Source organism: Colobus angolensis, unplaced genomic scaffold, assembly GCF_000951035.1.
Source record: "Colobus angolensis palliatus isolate OR3802 unplaced genomic scaffold, Cang.pa_1.0 Scaffold85, whole genome shotgun sequence".
In the NCBI taxonomy this organism is placed as follows: Eukaryota; Metazoa; Chordata; class Mammalia; order Primates; family Cercopithecidae; genus Colobus; species Colobus angolensis.
In genome coordinates, this window is record NW_012122376.1 from 870,175 (window position 1) to 895,822 (window position 25,648).

The 25,648-nt window shown below is 46.8% G+C and overlaps 1 protein-coding gene across 1 annotated transcript; it reads left to right on the plus strand.

Annotated features, from left to right (window-relative positions):
* Positions 1–2,571: 2,571 nt before the first annotated feature.
* On the plus strand, positions 2,572–17,760 carry CLRN3 (clarin 3). Its single transcript, XM_011930176.1, has 3 exons — positions 2,572–2,963; positions 11,757–11,936; positions 17,184–17,760. Exons 1-3 carry the CDS (start codon positions 2,735–2,737, stop codon positions 17,453–17,455), a joined length of 681 nt encoding a protein of 226 aa, XP_011785566.1. The 5' UTR covers positions 2,572–2,734; the 3' UTR covers positions 17,456–17,760.
* The last annotated feature ends 7,888 nt before the right edge of the window (positions 17,761–25,648 follow it).

Sequence of the window (25,648 nt, forward strand, 5' to 3'; positions counted from 1 at the left end):
GGAACTCTAATGCAAAATGCTGTTGGTAGAAATTTAAATTGGGACCCACTTTCTGCTGGTGTACACATATATTTTGTTGACTCAACAATTCTCCTTCTCAGAATTTATCTCAAGGAAATCCTAGAAAGGTTAGCAAGGTTGAACATAAAAGGAGTATCACCACATCATGGGTACAACAGTGAAAAGCTGGAAACAACCTCAATGTCCACCAGAAAGGGTTTGTAGAAATAATTTGTGGTTGCTTTGTACAATGGTAAACGTGATCTATTGACATGAAAGGATTGCCATGGCAATTTGTTGAAATTTTTATGAAGCAGATTGAAAAATAGAACATAGAGTAGGACTCCGTTTTATTATAAATGTGTGCATGGTGCTACACCAGATGTTTGTCTCCTCTGAAACTCATATTGGTGAGTTTCAGTGTGGCAGTATGGAAAGTTACCACTTTTACGAGGCAGTGGAGTTCTGACGGCCCTGCCCTCATGAATGTATTAATTCTTTCATGGACTAATGGATTAATGGACGAATGGGTTTTCTCCAGAGTGGGACTGGTGGCTTTATAAGAAGAGTAAGAGAGACCTGAGCTAGCACTGTCAGCCCACTTGCTATCTGGCCACCACGACGCCCTGTGCCACCTCAGGACTCAGAGTCCTCACTAGCATGAAGGCCCTCACCAGATGTAGCCCCTTGGCCTTGGACTCCTCAGCCTTCAGAACCATAAGAAATACATTTCTGTTCTTTATAAATCACCCAGCCTCGGGTGTTCAGTTATAGCAACAGGAAACTAAGACATAAAGCTATCGGTATGAAAGTCTTTGCCCAACTATGAACACAATTACTTCTTCTAGGATAAATTATTTATTATATTTACTTTCTTCTTTATTCTTGCCAGTTCCATTTGAATACATTTTTGTAATGGGCCTATGTAATACAAAATACAATAATAAATACAAAATTATTTTCCACACTAGGAATAGGGCCAGAAGGAACTAACTACTGAAATTCTGTCCCACCCTTTAAAAGTGTGGTTAAAATTAATAGACTTAAATGGAAAAAATAGTAAGTTTTCCAATAATATACATGTTTTGAGGATGTAGGAAAGTGTGCACCTTCACTGTATTAAGGGCATGGCAGGTGACTGGTATCTTTTCTAATGAGTGGCTGGGCAATGTGTAGCAACAGCTTCAGTAACATTCACAGACTGACTCACTTCTAGAAGTCTAAGCTAGGAAATAATCAGAGATATGGACAAAGGTTTATGCATAAGGATGTTCATGCATTGCTCTTCCTTAATCATAATTTTGAAATAGAAACAACATAAGTGTCTACAGTAGTAGAGTATGTGTGTACGTATCTCCAATAATTTATTGAACAAATGTTTGCTGAGTGTCTTCTCTGGGCCAGGCTCTTTGAGAGTCCCTGGAATCCAGTGGTACACAAAACAAACATGTCCACCTCCTAGAGCATGTCATCTAGTCACAATAACGGAAAAGACAGATGATCAGCTAATTCCACAAATAAGTTAGGTGTTAATAAAGAAAAGTAGAGGATGAAGTAATTGTGTTTTTGGCCATTAAAAGTAAATGTAACTTTCAATGACAAAAACCGCGATTACATTTGCACCAACTTAATATGCTATTACTAAATAATCAAAGAATACAGTAAAAAGTGGTATGGAAAACATGCTACGAATGAAATGATCTTTTAGCCAAATGGGAGAGTTTTTCTGAAGTCCAGAAATGACCATTTATAAACTATTTACCACTCAAAAGAGTGAATACAGATATAGTGACCGAAAGCAAGAACGTTCAGAACCACCTCTATCAGAGTACTAAAAAGTGATAAAGATGAAACTTCTCAAGATATAATTTAAATAATACACAAATATTATCCAATTTGAAAGAGGAAGTTTGAAAGCCATACCTCTCTGATAAAGTCTAAAAATAGAGAGCTATAAAACAAAAGGAGGTGTAAGCTTTTCTCTTTCCACTCCACTGTACACTCGACAAAAGGCTTACCCTCCTTAGGATTTCCTCTTGAAACAATTATAAGAGTCAGATCACCAGTGAGTAAAGAAACTGAGCAATGCATAGCAACAACTTCAGAAAAATCCACAGACTTTATCAAACTTCTAGAAGTCTAAGCAAGGAAATAAGTGGAGATATGAACAAAGGTTTATGCCTAAAGATATTTGTGTGTTCTTTCTCAGTCATAATTGTGAAGTTGAAACAACATAAATGTCCACAATAGAGAAGTATATGTTTACATATTTCCAATAATTATTGGAGAAGTTGGGATTTCATGGTTGTTGTCTGCTAGACTCAGCAACGCTTTGGGAATACAGATCCTCCACACCCTATTATTTAGGAATTCTACTCCTGTCATGATATGGTAGGCTAAACTTTCTTCCATGACACTTGGTCAAGGATTATAAATTACTTGTGTGATTGAGGAAGTCCCTGGGAAGACCATACCCACCCCTTGTTCATGCTGGTTGGCTGTAACCATGGCAGCCTCTTACTCCAGACCAAAGTTCAGCTATTGTAAATTTTATGACCATGTTCAGAGTTCAATGTCCATTAGCATAACCCTTCCTTAGGAAGAGTGAGATTTTATATTTGACAACAAAGTGTTAGACTCTATTTCTAAGTACTAGACTTCAAATGATAAGGTCCAAAAGTGTTATAAGAAGATATTCATTTTTTTGTCCTAGAGAACTTATTTTCCTGTGAAAATGCCTACCACAAAGAAGACATTGATGTTCTTATCAAGCTTTTTCACCAGCCTTGGGTCTTTCATTGTAATTTGCTCTATTCTTGGGACACAAGCATGGATCACCAGTACAATTGCTGTTAGAGACTCTGCTTCAAATGGGAGCATTTTCATCACTTATGGACTTTTTCGTGGGGAAAGTAGTCAAGAATTGAGTCACGGACTTGCAGAACCAAACAAAAACTTTGCAGGTAAATGACAAACTAATTTGAAAGGGTATCGTGAGATTGAATTAAGGTTTATGTCATTCTATATTTGGGCCAAATAACCATTCAAAAATAATTTCTTTGTAAGTTTTGGGTTAGGCTGACGATGCAAGTCTAATAATACAAGATAATTTTGGAAATTTGCCATGCCATTATTTGAGCTTCCTCAGTTCTGCTTGTGTCTATTAGTGCAATGGTCTAAATCATTCCAGCAGTGGTGGTATTTAAATAACACCTACCAAGTTGATTGACAAGTAAATAAGTAAAAATATGTGACAGCAATATGGCATTGAATAGCCAGTAGGAATGCATGTTTTAACTGTATTGACTGGGTTTTTAGTTGGACCCACAAACTCTGTCTAGAATTTCACAAGTGGCATCTATGCAGGAAAGAGCAAAATGGGAAATTCATTATCTCTGTCTCTCAAGTTCATTTCTTTAACTGATTTGAATTTACTTTCAAAATATCTAATCGTTGGGAATTATATTAAATTTCCATTAATTTATTAATTGTATATTTGATAGGAATTCCTAAACTTTTTTTTCCTGATTTCTTATATAATAATGCCATCCTCTCAATGGAAGAAAATTAAAAGTTCATTGAGAATAATAAGTTGATTTAGCTACTTATTTGACTTTTGAAGTTTGATACCTACCTTCATGTTTTCTAAATTTAAAAACATTTGTAAGTTATGTAACACATTAAATGGACTTTGTTTTGAACAAAGTTGTATGCTAGTATTATACAGGCATTACCGGGTATCATACAGTCATTACGTTTTGACTTATAAATATGCATCATTTTCTACCCTATACACATGTAATGTTTAGTCCTTGTGTAATACATAAAGAAGTTTGAGTCCTGGACACTAGCTCTAGGTTCTAGCTCTAGTGTGTTTATGACTTTGTTAATGAAACTATTTTCTTAAATCCAAAGCAGCCTGGTTGTGTTCCCAAGTTATACATTTGTCATTTAGATGTTAGCAAAAGCAGTGTCTCCCCGGGCATTGCCATAGCCTTTCAGGGACATCTCCTCTGGTGTCAACCTCAGCTTCCCATAAGGATGGGGAACATTGGCTTTCCAGCAACTTTCAAAGACTCAGTCATGCCTTCAGTTATGTCAATAGCATTTTCGAAACCAAAAAGTGTCCTGAAACCTCAGACACATTTAAAAAATTGTAAGTAAGAGACAAAACCTACCAGTTTTTTTGGTTTCCATATGGTGTCTGTTTGGAACTAGTTGATTTCCAATTTGAGATAAATGGCTTCAAAGAAAGCATCAACTATCTCTATGCACGGAGACTCAGAGGAGGCCAGGATGGGTCATCAGGACCTGGCTCTAAAGCCCTGTATGCATGCAGGTGAGCATGGTGATGTCAGAGGACCAGAGCAGGCACTCGTCAAGGAGAGCCCTGAAAGGGCCCAGGGCCAGGTAGGTGCGGCAGCCCAGGTGAGAGCACAGTGAGGCAGAATATTTGCCTTCCCTTTGCTGGATCTCTACTTTCAGTCTTTGTTACTGAGGAGCCACATTCTGACTTTCCACAAGTCACTGCCCAACCTCCTGGTGCTGAAGAAGGTGAACCGCCACCCAATTAATGAAGGTGCTGCACTGTCACTCTGGTTGACACCTAAGGACTCCTCAGAGCCTAGGGAGTCTTCACTGCCAATGATTGTAATAATCGTTGAGCTTGAACACCTGTAAGCAGTTCTTTCAGACAGGGGAATGTCATGTTACTGGAATCTTCAACTTGTGGTGTTCAGCTGCTAACGATCCTGGGACGCTTCACCTGGGAGCAGCCCTGCAGTGTGCACAATGAGACGTGGGTGCTCTCTTATGGTTTTCTCATGGCCACCCAGGGCTTCTTTCAAATCAGAAACCAACCATGGGCAGTAGAATCAAATCTGTATAAATGCCCCTTTTTTGCCCAGCAGTGGTGGACTGACCGTTCCAATTGAGAAGTTGACCACATGAGCTTCTTGGCTAGGGCGAGGTCACATCAAGAGTCTCCCAAGAGTAATAATTATTGCAAAGCTCTGCTATGTTTCTGCATGGTATTTATCACATTGAGCCAATTTTGTCTGTAGATTTTGAAACAAAATAGCAGAAGGAAGCAATGACGGCTGATTTCAAAGTGCTAAAATAATTCAGCCAACATTGGTCAATCTGTGGGAAAAATCATTCTTCAGACCTGGTAAGGAAATTCTCCAGTGAGGAACTTGGAGGGTGCAGGCAGCTCAGGCTGACTGGCTGCATCCTGGTTTGCCCAACATCCAGATGAAAAGTGACAGGTCCTGTATGTCCACCTGTGAGCAGGTTGTCTTTGCTACTCCCAAAGTTCTGGAGATCTGATTTCTGTTCAAAAACACTTTCCTGAGCAGCTGCTGCGTGTACAAGGGGCTCAGGAGACTGAAAGGAATTGCACGTGGTTCCTGGCCTTGGAGGGCTCACCATCCAGTGTGAGAGAAAGACCCTTCCTCAGTTAAAATCAGTGCCCCGCACTCACTGCTGGGGCATGGTATGTGCAGGTCTGCATGGAAGCAAGGGTTTGGGGGGAACGCATGTCTGCAAAGCCCCGTTGGAGGACAGAATCCTGAAAAATGAGCTGCTAGGAGGTGTAATCTCACACTGTGGCCACCCACCTCCCTCTCAGTTCTGGATCTTGGGTGCTATGTAAAAGGAAGTCATTCCTTTAACTCTGTGTTTTGCAAATGTGGTCAGGGTCCGGAAGCACAGTGTGCTGTTTGCTCACACTGGCAATCATGGCCAGATGAGTCATTCACATTTAGGACATGGAATTCCCGTGAATGTCATTTCAAATATTACTCAGCCTACGCGCTGACCAGAACGTATTTTTTACAGAATCATTTTGACAGGAGAAGTTTCTATGATAGTTTGTTGTTGTTGTTGTTGTTTTGTTTCATCACCCAGGCTGCTTCACACCCAGACTGGAGTGCAGTGGCGCCATCTCGGCTCACTGCAATTTCCACCTCCTGAGTTCAAGCAATTCTCGTGCCTCGGCCTCCCTAGTAGCTGGGATTACAGGAATGCATACCACGGGTGGCTAAATTTTATATTTTTAGTAGAGACAGGGTTTCACCATGTTGGCCAGGCTGGTGTCAAACTCCTGACCTCAAGTGATCTGCCCACCTCGGCCTCCCAAAGTGCTGGGATTACAGGCATGAGCCACTGCACCCAGCAAGATTTTTCTTTTCTTTTCTTTTTTGAGACAGGGTCTTGCTTTGTCGCCCAGTCTGAGTGCCATGGTGCGATCATAGCTCATTGCAGCCTCTACATCCCGGGCTCGAGAGATCCTCCTGCCTCAGCTTCTGGTGTAGCTGGGACCACAGGCAAGCACCACCACACCCAGCCGCTTCTCTGATGTTTTGTGGAGACAGGGCGTCACCAGCCCAGGCTGGACTTTATTATGAGAGATATTTCTCCTCTTGTGACACTGCACTCTTTGTTCTCGGTTCCAAGACCAGTCTGATTTGCAGATGTGTGGGACTTTGAGCAGTCACGTTGCCCGCAGCGGAAGGTAGAAGCACCTGGGATGTGGGTGAGGCATCCCCACCCGGACCAGATGAATAGCAATCTCTGCGGGATGAGGCCCTGACCTGCTCGTTTTTTAAAAATCTTCCCAGGTGATCCTAATTCAGTGCTGACAACAACCAAGGCCAGGCACTAGAGTGACAGGCATTGCTGTACTGGGTATTGTTTTTTAAGTCCTTTGGATGTGACCTGCTTGAAATTAAATTAATTGATTGGCAAAAGCTCTAGACAACCTTGCAAAGGAAGCAAGGCAGACTGAGGGAAAGCTCGGCTCCCGGCTGGCCTTTCAGTGCTGCATCTGGGTCAGGACCCACTGCAGCTGGCGCGAGTCTCTGGCACTCCCCCGCCCGCTAGTCTCTTTTCTCCACCAACCTCCACGTGTTCTCAGGGAGCTCAACATTGCACCATTAGTCCAGGCTAAAAATAATTAGAAAAATAAATCTGCTGCAGAAACTAATGAATTGCAAAGAGAAGAACAAATGAAGTTTATTTCTCCAGAATTCATAAAGAGCCCCCACCTTACTACTCCTACCCTGTCCGCATAAGGAGATTCTCCTGGAGAGCAGTGTTCATCATCTGCCCCGAGAGATGTAACCACATTGGGAGGGGGAGAGTATAGAGGACAAAAAGGGTGCCCGCCCAGGCTCACGCCACTTCTCCCCAAGGAACCCTGACAACTTTCTGAGAGGCTGGGGCACCAGCCTGGGCTCCCTGGGAGAGCTACCAGGTCACACTTGGAGATCTGTTGATAGAACGAGCTCCTCCCTCAGTTACTGGGCGCTGCCCTGTTCAGGCTCCCTGGTGACCAGGTGTTTACGGAGGGAGTCGCGGTAATTCCCACCCGTTCACTCACAAAGCCATGGGCTCTCCCTTGATGTCCTAGGACTTACCGAAAACCAGAACTCAAAAGGCAGATGGCAAGTGGGGCCTGAAGGGTTACATTTCCCTGCGTGGGGAGCCCGGATGTCCGGATGGCTCTCAGCGGCACCCATTATCCACTGCCCAGCAGCACGTTTCTGCCTCCCAGCTGCGGGATCTGCGGGTCAGGCGCTCTGCTCTGTGGCCACGTTGTTCTTGGCTCTTTCCTGGGGCAATCAGCGTCAATTGTGAGGTGGCTTTCCTGATTCACACGCTTGCCCCCTAAAAGGAAGAAAAAGAACGGAATGTGTTTGCTAATTTTATAGGCAGAGAGCAGCTGTCAGATGCTATGTAAGTTTATTGTCATTTCATTCTTGATAACTTTCCCTGAATTTTCAGCTTTTATTGTCTAAGTTCTGAGCCAGGAGCTGGAGGGGAGATACAGCTGTCAGACCTGTGTGGCAGGAAATTCAGAAAGCCGGAAAATAATTTTAAAATCCAGCAGTTAGAATCAAGATGAATTGTCACCTTAAAATGCAGAAAATATGAGTCAACAGGCCCCAAATGACTCCCTTTGGAAAAATCACATCATTAGACCTTACCAAAAGTCACAAACAAAGCTAAATTCAATTGTCACTTTCTAATTTACTCTGAAAAAAAAAAAATGGAATGTGAACCATTTACCAATGAATATCCAAAAACTGCTTTTACTAAGTGTGTGAAGCAGAAAAATACTGCAAGCCACTTCAGGGGCCTTGGACACAGCTTTTAAAATTTTTAAATTTTTATTTTTGTTTTAACACTGAAGTTTCTATTTTCTAGTTAAGTAACCAAATTATTTCTTATTGGTTACCAAACTTTGAAAAGGAGTGAGTTTATTCAGTCACCAGCAAACTTTGGGATAGACCCCGGAGTTTCCCCTTTAGCGTCCAGGAGGAGCTGGCGAGTGTGGAATGGGAAGCGATTCCCCTTATGGTGACTCAGCAGTAACTCAGCTGCAGCCTCTGACCTGTCCCCCTGAACAGCTGTGTCCTACGTGCTGTAGCTTTTTTTCCTCCTCTCCTCCGGTGTCATCCTCTATTACTTTCAAATTAAGTGTGTGCTAAATTGTAGCAATATGAATCCTGCATCCGCTGCACCTCCACAGTGAGCAATAGGCAGAGGCAAGAGACGTCACCTGAGGTCAGAGATGGGAACCGTCCCAGCCCAGGTGGCCACATCCCACTCACCCAGAAGGCAGGCCCAGCAGGTCCCACCCATCCCCGCCCAGGCAGCAGGCAGTGGCTGGCGTGACCCATGCCCCGCTAGAGCTCTTCCATGGGATGCATAGCCCAAGACTGTGCTGAGAATTTCACCATGCTCTATGAGTTATTAGCAGAAATTCCAAAATAGTCCAGTCACCATTGAGCACAAGTAGGCTGTACCTGTGCGAGCTGGACTTTGCTCATGGTCCCCAGTTCCACTTGAGGAGCAGAATGTTCCCTTGCCACGGTGGTGAAGCCATCATCCTCATGCCACTGAGCTGAGGCTTGCCTGGTCGTCTCCTGGTCTGCTCCCTTCTCCCATGGGTTTTCAAGGGACATGCGGCCATGCCAACTGCTGTGAGGCATATCCACCTTGCCCTCCTCCTGCCCTTTTCTCTCTCCTCCCCTTTTCTTTCCTGCACTTTCTCACCCTCCCTTGCAGCCAGGGCCCTTGGGTTACCTGTCACTGCTGCTTCTGGGGCTTCTCCCACTCCTGGTCTAGGAGGCTCTACCCCGAGACCCACGCCACTCAGGATGCCCGCTCTCTCTGGATGAGGGTCTTTACCACAGGACCCTTTTGCCAGCAGCCCCTGAGGCAGTGTCTCAGGCACCTGGTTGCAAGCTGCCGGCCACATCTCCTTCATGCCCACTGTCTGTTCAGTGGGAGGAAACTTTTCTTCCTCATAGAACACTGCTGATTAAAAAGCCAAAAAAGAAAACAATAGTGAACAGATAGAATTAAGAGGTTCAAAAATGGAGTGAGGATGTCCTCCTGTCCAAGGGGAGTGTCGGGTCTCGCCGGGAGCCCCGTGTCCATCTGGCCATGTGTGGTGGCTCATGCCTATAATCCCAGCACTTTGGGAGGCCAAGGAGGGAGGATCACTTCAGCTCAGGAATTGGAGACCAGTCTAGGCAACATAGTGAGATCCTGTTGCTACAGAAAATTGTTTAAAAGGCTGGGCATGGTGGCTCACGCCTGTAATCCCAGCACTTTGGTAGGCCAAGGCGGGCAGATCACCTGAGACTGGGAGTTGGAGACCAGCCTGACCAACATGGAGAAACCCCATCTCTCTTAAACATACAAAATTAGCTGGGCATGGTGGCGCATGCCTATAATCCCAGCTACTCGGAAGGCTGAGGAAGGACAATCGCTTGAACCCGGGAGGCGGAGGTTGGGGTGAACCGAGATCGTGCCATTGCACTCCAGCCCGGGCAATAAGAGCAAAACTCCAACTCAAAAAGAAAAAATTTTAAAAAATTAGCTGAGCGTGGTTGTGGTGGCACATCCTGTAGTTCCAGCTACTCCGGAGGCTGAGGCGAGAGGATTCTTTGTTTGAACTCGGGAGATCAAGACTGCAGTGAGCGATGATGTTGCCACTGCACTCCAGTCTGGGTGACACAGCAAGACCCTGTCTCCAAAAAAAGAAGAAAAAAAGAGAAAGATAAATAGAGTCAGAATAAAGTATGTGTAGCGGGCCAGGCTGTCAGGGACTTTGCAGTCACACCCAACAAAGAATACTCCAGAGATGTGGGCTGTTAATCATGTTGGGATTTATATCCCTCCTCAAATATTTGGAAAGGCTGTCAGGCAGGAAAGGAGCAAGTGAATTTTGTATGATTCCCAAAGGAGAATTAGGACCCCCTGGGTTTAAGTTGTGGAGATGCAGATTTGGGCTCAGCATAAAGAGGAATTTTTCAATCATTACGGTGATGCGGGGAGGGAAAGAGGAGGGGACTTGGTGACCCCTCCCATGGGTGCCCACAGCACCCTGGGGTCTCCCACCTCCCATGCCTGTTCTCTGAATTCTTTGTAACACTCTGGTTCCATTAGGAACTCCTTGACCTTCGATCCGTGGGCATATGCTGAGGGAATACCACCCCTAGGCCCAGGAACCAGAGATCCTACCTGGCCTTTTCGCTTTCTGTTCTTTCAAGCTGCTCCAGATAAAGATGTGAGGTCTCCAAGGCTCTCTCCCTGGAGATCAGAGAAATCAGAACGAAAAGAAAGAGACTTTCACTTGTTTTGACCCACCTGTTCCCAGTGATGTTGCTGTGGCCTTACTGTGACTCGGAACTTTCTCCCAAATCACTTTCTCCCATGTCCTGGTGACTTTCGTGGAACTTCCCTGTAAACACTATTTAATGTACTGGCCTCCTCCACAGGGCCTCACACACCCTGACAGCCCGTGGCTGGGCTGGGCTTACACCACCCCTGTGGTGCCTGGGCCTTGTGTCCTCCACAAAAGAGCAGGTGGAGGATATGGCTGGTGGGGGTCAGAAGCCTGCAAAACCAGGAACCCGGGACTGACAGCCAGGGCACCTTTGCTTCATTTTATGAGTGTCCTTCTATGCCTGGAGCTACTCTGCACTTAAGAAATATGCACATTTCATACAATGCTGTTAGGATTCAGAAGAGTGCTCCTTGGAAAGCAGAGTCAAGGCTCACTCATGGGCAAATTCCCAGCCGCCTCCAGCATTGGAGCCCTGTGGGCATCGGGTCCTCTCTGTCTCCAGGAAAGTGGAGTCTGAAGCAGGACTCACACCTCGATTTGCACCAACAGAAGTCATTTTCTTATGTCAGCCTTCAGCTTCCACTTTCCTGGTCACCTTTCTTAGCCTTTTCTCTGCTCATGCCACCCCTGGCTCATGGAATTACTCCAGACACCACAGGGCTTATGGGATTCTCACAGTGCACAAGTTTTCAGGGTGACCCGCCCTGTGAGTGCCTCCAAGTGGAAGCCGAGTTAGTGCTCAGAGCAACAGGGGCACTGATGAAACTGTGAAAAGCACCCTGGCAAGGACGGGGCCTGAGCTCACAATGGGAAGGCTGGCCAGCCCTGCTGCCAGTATCCAGGAAGGCGAACTCTCTCCTAGGGGACTTCAAAATCAGGCTAAATATCCAGTTATCTGTAGTGTCGCGGTGATACCCATCCAACCACTGATTCAACAGCCAGCCCCCTGTGGGGAAGGCAGGTCTTGTTCTTGCATGACTTGGAGGTTCCTGATATCTCTACTGACATCCAACAACTGCTAACTCAAGTACCTAAGAGGGGAGGGTGGGGAGGAATGCCAGCCCAGAGCTGGTATTTGCATTATGTGCTATGCACTCACAAAACATTGTTTTAGTTTTAGGGATACTGAATAATTCTTCCCAAAAAACTCTGCATTTGGTGACTATCCTGTTCCTGGTCCTGAGTTTGCTCACGTCGCTGCTGAGCTCTGGGTTTACCTTCTACAACAGCATCAGCAACCCTTACCAGACGTTCCTGGGGCCGATGGGGGTGTACACCTGGAACGGGCTCAGCGGTGAGTGGCCCTGTGAGACTCGGTGCTCTGCAGAGGACCGCATCCCTCTTGTCCCCGCGTCTCCGCCTCTCACACACGCATGAACATACAGTCACGTTTACACCAAGGAAACTATGAGGACCTCCCATGAGCTAAGGGCTGGGGTTTATTTTGTCGGTCCAAAGTGTTTATGAAGCATCTCTGGAAATATAATTCTGTTTTAAATGCACTATTGAGGAGGCTTATAACAAGCCAGCCTTTGCTTTTGAGACTCTAACATAGGAAGTCAAAATGCACAAAAGTCAACAAAATATTGACCGGGCTCCTGCCATGTGCTTAACTCCAAGTTAGGCTCTGTGTGGCGTATAGAAGCACACACATGTGCATACACATACACATGCACACACACACACACGTGCATACCCACACACACATGAACACATTGGCACACTGTTCCTTCTCTTTCCTCTTCCACATGGCAAGAGTCCACTTAGTCTCCACACATGACATCTCTGCATGCTTGTGCCACAGAGCCACAGACAATGGCACATAAGAGAATCAGGGGGCAATACCTTTCTTGTGGGCTACCTGTAAGCCTGGGGTGTTGCTGGGTGGTGTTGCTTGGTTATTTTATTTGTTTCATGGGTGTGGTGCTGGGAGGATGGAGCCCAGATGGGAAGTGGGTCCCAGCTTTGACTCACAGTCTTTGGCTTTCACTGGGTTTTGCCAGGGCGCTGCGGCTGCCCATCTGCCCAGAGCAGGGCCGGGGAAGTGCCTCTTTGCCCTGCTCAGCTGCCTTCAGGGCCTTGCTCCCACCAGGCAGCCAGGTTTCTCCTGTTCTTTCCCTCTCTCCACCATTGCAACTGGACCTTGGGAACGAAGCCTGTCCTAAGGTGGCTTCATGTAAGCTTCAGGTGACACATTTTAACACAGGCCTGAAATTTTCAAGCACAAGAAGGAGGCTCTGGATATCAGACATGTCAGGAAGCCTCAGAGGAGGGGCTGAGAGCAGCATCATCCTGTCCCTCCATTGAGTGTCATCCTTACCATGAGGCAGGTACAGGTGGCTGGAGGAGGCCAGCAGCTCCATGCCATGGAGTAGAGGTGTGCTGAGGAATATGAACAACTGGCTCTCCAGTGGGGAGAAACAAAGAGAGAAAAAAGCCCTGGTGATTGGAATGGTGCAAGCAGAGCCACATGGCCGTTTTCAAACTCCCAGTGTGAGATCACTGACGTGGAGTTGAGATGTAAAAACTAGCCCCAGCGCAGCACAGGTAGGATGGTGAGGGATGCTCTTTAAAATGGAAAAGCATTAAGCCAGGACTACAGGTGGGCTGGGTTGCATTACATAATCACACCTCAGCTCCGAGGATTTGGGGTCAGGCTGGTTTAACCACATTCATATATGACTGGCTCTTTCTTTCTGTGCTTGTATTGCTTGGTGATAAAAACAAATAAATTCCCCAATTTAAAGGGCAGCCACTATGGACGAGACACAACAGTCCTGTAGAATGAATATCACTGCTTCTCTTTCTTAGAGCAGAGCTGAGTGTCAGAGGTTAAGGGACTTTGTTACAAAATCAGATATACTGACCTGAATGCCAGAGTCCTTGGCCCAAGATACTTGCATGATGATGGTTCACCTCTGTCAACCAAAACCAAAGGTAAACCAACTGGTACTCATGGCCAGGGCAAAGAGATAGATTATTTTTACTTTTGCTGATGTAACTAAGAAAGCACGAGAAGCAGTGACTTCAGACACAGCTCGAGTTAGGGTCTTGGCCCGTGTGATGAGGACTGTTTCCTGCCATTGCTCCATCTATTGGAATCCTCAGTGTTGACGCCATCATTCATTAATTGGCTGGATCAATCCTCTTGAAGATAAGATGACTGCTGGCCACTCTGGGCTCATTGCTGATGGTGGCAGCCCCAGGAGAAAAAAACTTCTCATTTCCTTCAAATTCAGAGAAAGTCCCGGGCTACTTTGCACTGGCATTGCCCTTCTCCCATCCCTTGACCAATCTCTGTGGCCGGCAGGGTTGAATTCCCCAAGCCATCCACTGATTGACTAAGGCTACCTGCCCATCCTGGAGCTGGGGCTGGAGTCGGCCCTTCCCCAGCCGCAGGGCTGAGTAGGGAAGGAAGACTGCGTTCCTGGAGGGAAAACAGGTGCCAGGACCAGAATGGAGAGCCAGGTGTGGCGCCGGCCGAACAACAGGGGCCCAGCATTGCTGTGTCTGCAGCCTGCAGGGTTCAAAGTCTGCCACCTCTTCCATAGGCTGTGGCTTCCATATCTCTGCTCCTCTACAGCGGAGTATGGGCTGGCTTTGCATATAACAGAGGCCTCATGCATGTTTGTGAATAAAAACAGGGGCCAGGCAGCCTCCCCATAGCCCTGCCTACTCCTATCCACAAAGAATTATTGGATGGAGAGGGAATTCCTGCCACCTTCCTTTCCTGGCTCAGGGGCAAGTTCTAACACACAGAGGGAGGCTGTGAGGTGAGCAGAAAACAGCCTGAGAGGTTGATGTGGAAGGAGCAGATTGCGTTCTGCTGCCCGCCTGGGAGAAGGCCTCGGCACAGCTTGGCTTCCTCTAAATGCTCCTTGAGGCCTCTTGACCCTAACGCTTTGATAGGCCTGAGTTTTGCCCAAAGTAGCCCTTTGAGGGTTCCCGATTTTCTTCACAGGAGCTTTGAGGGTTGGAGAACTTACTGAAACTCTCAGTTTCAAGGAGGCTCAGCCTGCAGAAGGGCTTGTGTGCAGAGAGGCCTTAATTCTTGCCTTGGGTCACGGCGGTGGGAGAGCACGATCAGACTGACTTCTGGGAGTCCTGGGGCCAGAAGGAATCGCTCCAAACCCCTAGGGGCTGGATTTGAACAACCTCTGCTTAGCCAGCAGATGTTGGGTAGGGAAGGAAGTGGGTTTGCTGGCTTGTTTCTGATAGAAAGAAGCAGTTTCTGCTTTGAGGAGACAAACAGCAGTCTCACTTCCTAGGTTCCCGTGACCTCTGACCTCAGTCTACCCTCTGCACCACACTGACCTGATGAGGCTGCATCCTGACCTCAGGGGATAAAATTGTCGACTGAGAGAAGCTTGGAGCCAGAGAGAACTTTGCAGACCGCCTGTTCCAAATACATTTGTGTTTCAACTGAGGAACGCAGAGAGCAGAAAGGGATCAGTAGGTGACGGGGCCCGAGGGTCACAGGCCAGGACAGAAGCCGGGGTCCATGAGCCTTCCGAAGCTCCTCATCTACCCTGGGGCTTCCTCCAGCCCCTGTAAGTTCTTCTGTCCCAGAGGCTGGAGAAGCCTGGCAGGTAGAGGCTCTGGGCATCTCGTCACTAAAGGGGACTCAGGTTGGCATTTTGCGTCTGTGTGTCAGCCCCTCCCGGTTCAAATCAAAGTTCTAGGCAGCCCGCTCTGGAAAAAAGCATTTAGCCTATATTCATCCTGCCCCTTTATGATTAAGCTTTTATAAGAAACTTCACAAGAGGAAAATGAAAGATAATTAAGGCTGTGAGGCACCCGGAGAGCTTCAGAGGGCCAGGGCTTTTGTTCGGACAAATTATTAAGAAATAAAACCATTATGTTGAGGATGAAGGTCTGTCATCAAGGAGTGTTTAAAACATTCTCCTCATACAAAGCCCCTCTAATTAAGGCCTTTTGAAGGACCGTTTGGAAGGTTTCCCTAGGTGTGGGTTATAGCAGGATACATTTGATGTCCACTGAGTTCCAGGTACGTGGCGGCAGACAGAGTCTCAAAGGGCTTCCGTGGCCAGGATCCCCTGGCTCCCCTCTGCACCTCAGACCTCACTGGGTGAGCCTCCTCGCCGGCCTCATCACAGGCTCTGGAACATAGGCATCCTTATCCTCCAAAACCTTTCTTTTAACAACTTTATTAACACATGAGTCACACACCATATAATTCACCCATTAAAGTATACAATTCCATGGTTTTTTGTATGTTCTCAGACATGTGCAAGCCTCACCACTGCCAATTTTAGAATCTTTTGATCATCTTGAAAAGAAACCCCATGCCCGTTAGCTATCACCCCCTCCCAGCCCACTTCCAGCCCTAGGCAACCGCAAAAGCCCTAATCTACATTTTGTTTGTTTGTTTGTTTCTATCTCATCCCCTTTGGAAGATGAGGAATGAGGCTCAGAAAGGCTACATGACTTGTCCAGGTTCACCTAGCTAGGATTTCCAATCCTGTTCTCTCTGACTCCAGAGCTACGTTCTTTTAATTAGACAAAAATGGCTCTCCCAAGTCTGTACTGAAGCATGTTCTTTAGGGCCGGGCACAGTGGTTCACACTCAGCACTTTTGGAGGCCAAGGCAGGTGGATCACTTGAGTCCAGGAGTTCGAGACTAGCCCAGGCAACATAGAAAAAGCTGATCTCCACAAAAAATTAGCCAAGCATGGTGGCATGTGCCTGTAGTCTGCTAGTCAGGAGGCTGAGGTGGGAGGATCAATGGAGCCTGGGAGGTGGCGGTTCAGTAAGCTGAGATCATGCCACGGCACTTCAGAGCCCAGGGGACAGTGAGACCCCATCTCAAAACAAACAAAAAAGAATGTTTTCTAGTGGAGGATATCGTGAAGAATAAAAAAGGGAAGACAGAAACGTACAATAAGTTCTCTTCTCTAATGAGTTTTGTAAGGAGATCCCTCCTGATTAGATACTCTTGCCAGTGGCATCATATGCCATGAGATTCAAGCTCCTGGGATGGCATTTTTGTGGCTCGCAGGGCAGCCCAGTCTCGGTACCCAATTCTTAGGACCCTGGGACCTCTCCCCAGCAGCTGAGCTTGTATCTCACAGTCCCAGATGCTCCAGGCCCACTGCCCACCCAGGGTCTTTGTTGAGGCAGCTTCGTCCATCTGTGATGCCCTGTCCTTCCTCAGCTCTTCCCAGACCTCCTTATACAGCTTCTTTCTGAACTGTCCTATTCACTCATTCATTCAGCACACTACTGCATTCACCACCTAGGAAGTGCACTGTTTGGTGGAACAGTTGCACAACTACTTCTGAAAGTATTTGAGTCAGCACATTTGTTGTTGAGTCATACACAGCCCTGCACAATCTTTAGTGTTCTATGCCTAGACATCTAGTTTGTGTCTTACAATTTTGTATCTTCTCCCTAGTGCTTAAAAGAGTGTAAACTCCCATGCAGATATTCAATACATACCGACAGATATGTGTTCCATAAAGATAAGTGACATTAAAAACTGTATCACCATGCCATGCATGAAACTCCATCTTCTTTTCAGCATCCTTCGTTTTTGTGACCATGATACTGTTTGTGGCAAACACACAGTCCAACCTTCTCTCCGAAGAGTTGTCCCACATGCTTTACCCGACAACCGCCAGTAAAGGAACGACCCACAGTTACGGATACTCATTCTGGCTCATACTGCTCATCATTCTTCTAAATATAGTCACTGTAACCATCATCATTTTCTACCAGAAGGCCAGATACCAGCGGAAGCAGGAGCAGAGAAAACCAATGGAATATGCTCCAAGGGATGGAATTTTATTCTGAATTCTCTTTCATCTCATTTTGGCATTGCATCTGTTTTACATCAGCCCTGAGTAGTAACTGGTTAGCTTCTTTGGACAATTCAGCATGGTGACGTGACTGTCATTTGTGACAGTGTTTGTGTTTCGTGACACTGTATTCTTCATTGATGCTGTACTCCTGAAAAGTTTTTCCCACAAGGTTGGGGAAAATGAATGGGAAATATAGCCAGTCTGTGTGGCATTCAAAGCAGTAGCATCATGACGAGCCTAACGACCCTTCTGACCTGGTCTCACGATCTGAAATAATAAAAGGTTGTGTCATGTTTCTTTTCTTTGAGTATCTCAAAGCACTTCAGCTCCTATGATCTCATCCCCCTCAGGAGGGACCAGGTATTTTTATTCTACTCTATGCATGAAGACTTCTGAGAACAGAGGGTTTCAGAACTCACCTTTCCAGGACCAAGTGCTGGAGGCAAAGAGAGACTTTGGAGTAAATGACTTGGTTCTCTGGACCCTCGGTTGCTGGCATATTCAAACCCAATGGTGGGTAAAAGTGATTATATGTGATCCTCAAACACATTTTTGAGATTCCAAGATGGGGTTTGGGTCAGAAAGAGAATAGAAATGAGAAGATCAGAGAAAGAGAAAAATGATAGCCCTGTGGTCTGTATGGTAAAGAGGCTAAACATTATGTTTTTGGTTTAATAGGATTGTGGAGAATTCAGTCAAAATGAAAATGAAACATTGCAGCAAGTTCTAGCAACCACCGTGTCAACCAACAGCCTTAGTTTCTGTGGTGTAGACCTGGGTGTGGCAGGTCTGATGGGAGTGTATCATCCATCAGCAGGCTCCTGCCCAGGCAGAGACTGAGGGAGAAATGGGTTGGAACACCGGGGCTTGCAGGCATTCATTCTTTGAGTCAGAGACAGGGCAAACGTGGAATGTGGGCATGGGGTAGGGTAGCCCTTTGAGAACAGATTGGGTGAAACTGGTTCCCGGTTTCATGAGAAGCCAGTAGGCAACCAGGAAAATTTTTTAAAGGCAACAGAATGGATCTGACCTTCTTTCCAGTGGATTATTTTCCCAGAAAATCACTTTGAGAATCTTTTGAGCTTGACTAGTTCACAAGTTAGCCAGGCTGAACACTGATAGGGTTCTGAAATGATCACCTTGCATGTCTTGATGGGACTAGCGCCAAAAGGAACAGAATTCCCTGGGTGTGATTTGCAGAGCAGCATCTCTTTGGGCAGAAGAATATCTCATTTATGAAGCTACCAGGGATTAATGACCTTCTTACTCATTATTTCTTAACACTGTCTTAGAAAGAATATTTTTCATTTAAGAAATATACATAGGATACCTGTGATGTGGCTAGCACAGTGCTAACCAGGGTGTCTGCCCCCATAGAGCTACTGTTGGACAGTCAAGACAGCTATTCAGAAAGCAATTGCTAAACTCCATTTAAAAGAGGTACTTAGTCACAAATTGTGCTCATTCATTGAAAGGTCAGTTCTCTATCACATTCTGCCCTAAAGTCCTACTTATTCAAAGTTACTCTTAATATTGAATTTGAATGTATTTGTAAAAATCTGATCAACAGTGAGCATTTTCTAAATTCTTTGGATCTAGAAACATGTTCTTTGAAAGCTTGCATTTTATATCAGATTTTAATAATGTGAACAAGTAATGAAGAGGAAAGAGCTGTAGATAATAAACCCGCAGAAACAATTGCTAAATAGGCACTCACATCGTGTGTTTGTGTGAATGATTGTGTATCGTGGAAAGAGCACTGCATTTATTCGCCTCAGCATTGGAGCAGAGCTGGGTTTCCTTAGGGGGAGACATGTTCTTAATACTTACATCACAAATGACCTTTAAAACATGGGAAACAGGTAAATGGAACTCTATTTCACAATTTGGGAGACGAAGAGAATGGTTTCTTTTATGTGTTTTAAGGCAGAAGATAATGAAACTACACATTCAAAGTCTGTAGAAATGGCTTTAATGCTATTCACAAGCACAGGTGGGTGTGCGTTTCACAAGCACAGGTGGGTGTGTGGAAGGGTGAACACCTCCATGCCTCAGCCTACAAGATGGGTGGATGGCATAGTGAGGCAACAATTCATTACACAATGAATAGTAATTTGCTGCTTTAAAACGACTTAATAAATGGACATTGTTTTACATTTGGTGAATGGATTCGCCTGAAGCACTATTTTGAAGGGGTCTGAAATAGTCATATTATGACCCTTGAAACATTGTATGACTCTAATGAACCCACATGGTCTTGTTATGATGATCTGGGTTACAAGGTTTATCCATATTTGCAAAATAAGTAAGTTGTGTAAAATACATGCTGTTTGTATAGTCTATGATGATAACTTTAGAGAAATCAATACTTTGTTGTCAAACTGATTGGGCTCAGCCAGTGAGTTAGTGTTTGCAAAGCACAGTGGGGTACAGGAGGGAACCTCCAGGTGAGCTTTGCTTTTGTCATTATAATTGTGTCTGATCATCTCAACAAACCCTGTGGGTTAGGCAGGATGGGAGCATTGCGTCCTTGGATATGATATTTCTCAGGGTCTGTCTAGTGATCCTGCAGCCTGCCTCACATGGCCATGCACTAGTGATGCCCTTGTATGCTGCCGGTGGAGTCGCAGGTATGCACCAGCAGCTTCGTGCTTTTTGAGGCTGCTCAGCCTCTTGGAGGGCCTGGGACCCTGCAGATTCTGCAAAGGGCAGCAGGTGCTAAGCAGAGTTGCAGAGTGGGCGCTCCTTCCCCACCCCATGCCTACCCAGCAACCCTCCTTCTCTTACACTGGAACCGGTCATTCAGGGTAGACACACAGCAGGTTTCTGGTTGACTAATCTGTTGCCTTTCTACAGCCCAGACAACAGGCAAGATGTGTAGGGGGCAGGGATGGCTCAGAGTCAGGGGTCCTCTGACCCTGAAATTCCAGTGTGGAGAGAAGCTGGGGGCCCTTGGTGTCTGTGCCCCTCTGGACTCTTCATACCCAGCACTCAGAACTTTCAGGGGCCTCAGGCAGATAAAGTCGTCAGCCAGTGGTGTGGAGGAGGGACCCCTCATAGCAATGGACCAACTCTTTAGCCCTGGTCCTCATCCCCTGACCCCTTAGACACCTCTGCCTCCCAGGACTTGAGGACATTCATTGGCTGCTCTGACATCCCACAGACAGCGGTGAGAAACCAGCAGTCACTGCCTACTTCTGAGCTCATCTTTCCTCATGAAAAATAAATAAATAAATAAATAAATAAATAAATAAGTGAGATAATCAACAATCAGTGTAGGGAAGTTCTGGGGTCACGCCACCTGGGATCTGCTACTCCCGACTCAGAGGAGTGACTTCATCTCAGTCAGCCTCATTCTAATCATCCATGCAATGGGATCACAAGAGCTGGTTTAGCTTGCAGGCCTGTTGTGAGTGAGCCATAATAAGGAGCTCTGTGCCCTTGACAGCTCAGGGCGGCCCCCTCTTTCACAGACCCATAAGTCCCTAGAACACAGTAGAAACTGTGGGTGGGACCAATGTCATCACCCTTAGCCACTGCAGGCCACACTCATTCTGCTGTCCTATAAACAAACAAGTAATACACAAAACACTTCAGCCCAGAGGGGTTAGTAGACCCGCCCAGGAACTCAAGCCGGCAAGTGGCAGAGCCAGATGGAAACAGGTCTCCAAGTCCTTTCTTTCTGTGTTTGACTCGTTTCCACAATTTGTGTGTATCAGGCCAATGAGAGGTGCTTGGGTGGAGTCAGGAAGGGAAGGAAGGGTGGCCCCTGGTCCCGGAGTTGTGTCCCAGATGGGAAGTGTGGCATTCCTGGTGTGCCCCAGAGGAGGTAAGGACTCACATCACCCCATTTATGGGTCTCATCGTGGGTCTTCTTTATTCAGAAGGAAAAGAGGCAGCTGGCTCAGGCAAAGGCATCCAACGTGTTTCATATGAACCCTCAGGTGAGCTTGGGTGCTGACCCCAGCGGGAGATGGTAGGGTCTGCACAACCCTCCACACCTACCCAGAGGGCGACTTTGTGATCCTTCAAATAGAAGATAAAGCACTACTGGTGACCAGGGTGCTGGTTTACTGCAGCTGCACTGGGCACTGCTGGTGACGAGGGTGCTGGTTTACTGGAGCTGCACTGGGCACTGCTGGTGACCAGGGTGCTGGTTTACTACAGCTGCACTGGGCACTGCTGGTGACCAGGGTGCTGGTTTACTGCAGCTGCACTGGGCACTGCTGGTGACCAGGGTGCTGGTTTACTACAGCTGCACTGGAGAAGGGCCTGAGGCGTAAGGGATGTCTGTGAAACCTGAATGCCCCATGCGGGGTGGCAGTGAGGACGCCGTGGATACACAGGTACTATTTTCCCCACTGTTAGGGCCGCCAATTCTGTGTTTGTTATGCTCTTGCTGACGTATGTCCTCACGCTGCCCAAAGACCCTGAAAAATAAAGACAACACTGATTAGAATTTCAGACAATGTCCTAGCTTAAAAGAAAAAAGGAATTTGTTTTAGTGACAGGTTTCAGACCATGAAAGTTTCATTTTCAAAATGTTCAAATGTTTAGTAAAAAGGGAAAATTGAGGAAGAAATGAATTATATTTTATAACTATTCATTTTAGAAAAATCACTGTCAAAAAGAACACCTCTCCTGCTTCTCACTCCCCTCCTGCCAAGTGGCAGGGAGGCGTTTCATTTCGTCCTGGCCCTCAGAATGCCCTGCTCCTCTGGCTCTCTTGGAACACGCCACTTTGGCACCACGTTCAGCTCCCATAAGTCACTGTTCCCACAGGGGGAAGCTTCTCCTTTTCTTACTCAGTGTAGGGACATGGTGGAGCCTCCCAGCGTCCCCCAGAAGAGAGTGGGGGTCCAAGTGGGGGTCCCAGTCCTTCAGGCTGTCTCAGCAGCAGAGACCACAGCCACAGGTGCCAGGCCTCGGGGGTGTGCCTGCCCCAAACCCTGCAGACAGGAGATTGGGTTGAATCCTCACAGCAAAAGCATATGTTGTTTTATAGTTCACCCCATCTGATAGATGAGCCACTAAGGCGGGGGTTGGCAAAGTGGTGACCCCACCATGCCACAGCCAAGGAGGGGCTGAGGAGAGATTCTGATGCGGATTTACCCACCAACATCTCCTTGAGGCACACCTGGGACCTTTAGCCTGGCAGTGGCCCTGCGTGTGTATAAAAGGGTTGTACAGTCTGAAGTGCACATCCCAGTAGTAGACTTTGGCCTCCCTCTGCTGGCCCCAGGCCCGTCTCATTTTGAGTAACCCAGTGTGCAGGATTCTTGTGGTGTATGCACTGGGAAACATTGACCTTTTGACTACAAATGTAACCATTTTCACTGATCACTACATGCTGACCAGTATCTTTCCTGTCTTCCTATATAGGTCCTGGTCTTAAGATCAATGAACCTTTTTCTTCCTCCAGGCTGGCAGATGGGAGGCATCATTAGGTAGCCTGCCTCTCCCACTTGGAAAGACAAAATAGCGTGTAGCATCATGCTGTGAACTCTTCTCCAAGAGCAACATGGGAACTTACCAGAAACAGAAAGAAACCATAGTCCCTTTGAAAGAAGTGGCGGGCAGCAGCCTATTCTGTGAAGCAGATGGAAGACTGAGTCTCCAGAGCATGAGGGGAGAGACAGCCACGGGATGCTCACTCCCACGGGGAGCTGCAACCCTCAGAAGCCTGTAACTCTGCCCAGCACTGGAGCTGAGTTAGTGAATGGTGGGGAGAACGGAGGAAGGAGCAGCATCAGGACAGGCTTTGTGGGCACTCCCAGGCTCCAGTGGCGATGGAGGGAAGCCATTCCTGATCCCATCCCACAGGGGACCTTGTGGAAGTCTGCCAGCGACTCAGGTGGTGGTGACAGGGTGAGAGAAGCTTCCAACTGAGCTTTGCCACATAATCTCGAGTGGGGACACACCCCATTGACTTGAACCCAGGGGGAAGTGGGAAGTGTGCTATGGCCACGGGTGCAGGAGCTGGCACCCCTGCTTCCTGGGTGGACCTGGAGGGGAGAGGCATGAAAGCCAGCTTTCTCTTTCTATCAGGAAGGCTCATGGCCTGGGCGGTTTTGAGTTCTGAGAGCAGGCTGCCTGGAACCCAGCTCGCTGCTGCTGGCTGAACCCTACGAGTGTGAGGCCGCCTTACCAAGTGTGTGGGAGCTGAGTGGGACTGACTGCCACCTGCTCCTCCCCACTCCCCATGCGGATTTTTCTGTGCAGCAGCAGCAGCCACGCTCATCTCTGGAACGCTATCCCAGCAGCCAGAGAACTGCCCCCTAATCCCCCACCGAGGACACTGCTTGTGCCTGCATGTAGGGAGCCAGAGCATGGACTTACCTGACCTAGCCCGACCTGCTTTGCCCCTTCACCTGTCCTGGTAAACACAAAGGACAGGGATGTTTGGGAGCTCCGGGGTCCCACCCATTGCCTGAGACACCAGAGTACCTCCCGTGGGTAACATGAGGCAAGCACCAACCCCATCACTACCACCTCAGCTAGTGATCTTTTGCAAACGCCACCTCCTGGCTGGTGGTCAGCCGACATCACCCATTAAAGCATCTGCAGGCACAATAACATATTACGCAGGAAGAAGAAAACTTCCGTGCAACCTCGACTACTGCCATTGCCTGCATCACCCTGGCTAACCAGATGTCGAGTCTTTCCATGTGCCTAGCACGTTACTACTATTGTTGGCTTTGAGAAAGCCAACACGCTAAAGCTATTTATAATCAAGAAAATCTCAGAGTCTATGTCTCTCCCCTGCCACCCCCATCAGAGCTGGTTCTGATACCCGCTGCTGGGAGACTAGACAAGTCATATCACTAGATCCCTTGTAGATATCCCTAGCACCAGCCTGGAATGTGGCAGCCCCACTGGGTGGCTAGACCCAGAGGAGCAGCAGCATTCACAGTAGTCTGGCCCTCAGGGGCTGCTACTCCTAGGGGAAGCAGGAGTGCACACATTAAGGGAGCACCCTATGAGACAAAGGAATTCAGAAGGCAGGTCTTGGGTGCCAGAATTTTCCATGGGTGGGAGGTTTCTTTCAGCAGAGGCACAGGTGCAGTGCCGGGTTTGGTGGGGAAAGTCTGTTGCTCTACCCAAGTAGTCAGGCAGCCCTGGTACTCGTGAATGGTCTTGGAGAAGGAGACTTTTCCCATCTCCTGGCCACCACAGCAGAGGTAGTGGGGGCTTCTCCCACAGGAGCTTGGTGTGGGTGTATTAGTTGACAACCTTTCTGAAACACTTTAGGGTGATTGCATCCTCACAGCATTCCCTTCCAGGATCAGGCTTGCATGGGAGAGATAGAGATTCACAATCTAATCCCTCTCTACATGGAACATCAATATTCCTGACGAATAAGAGCTGCCTGTCTGATCTGAACAGCTGGAATACCAGGTCAGGCTGAGTGGGCTGGGAGGTGGATTACTTTCCTTCTGGCCTGGAAAGAGAACTGTGGTGGATCCCTCACCTTTCCCTGAAAAGAACTCAGTGCATTTTACTGACAGCTTCCTCAGTCACTTCTGTCAAAGCTGGGACCTCCACTCACCACTGGGATATCGCATTTACCCACCTGCTCTAGCTGCAGCCATTTTCTTTTTAACCCATGGGCACCTCCTACTGGCCTGGAGCCTGAACTGTTCAACCTGGTGAATAAAATACTGGGGATTTTGTTTTTAAGTGCACACCACTGGGGAATGAGATATTCATGAGACCACTGCCATTCCAGCCTCACGTGAGACAATGAATCTGCTCACACACACAACACATTTTTAGTACATCCAGCATCTGAGAAATCCATCACACCCAGATTCTCCATAAACAAGGAACTCATACAGAGTCTTTGCTACTGAAAGTATGCAGAGCTGAAGCTAGGTGAAAGTAAACTTTAAACATTAAACTCACATCCTCAAGGGGAAAAAGTTTTAAATCCAGTCAAATAAAAAATTAATTAAAAATCATAACAAGAAATAGTCTACCCAAATGAGAGTAAATCAGAAAGATAATTCTAGTGATATGAAAAATCAGGGTTCTAAAAACACCCACAAAAGATCACAGTAACTCTCCAGCAGTGAGTCTAAGTCAAGATGAAATCTTTGAGATACCAGATAAAGAATTCAAAAGATAAATTATTAAGTTATTAAAAGAGAGACAAGAGAAAGGTGAAAACCAACGTAAAGAAATA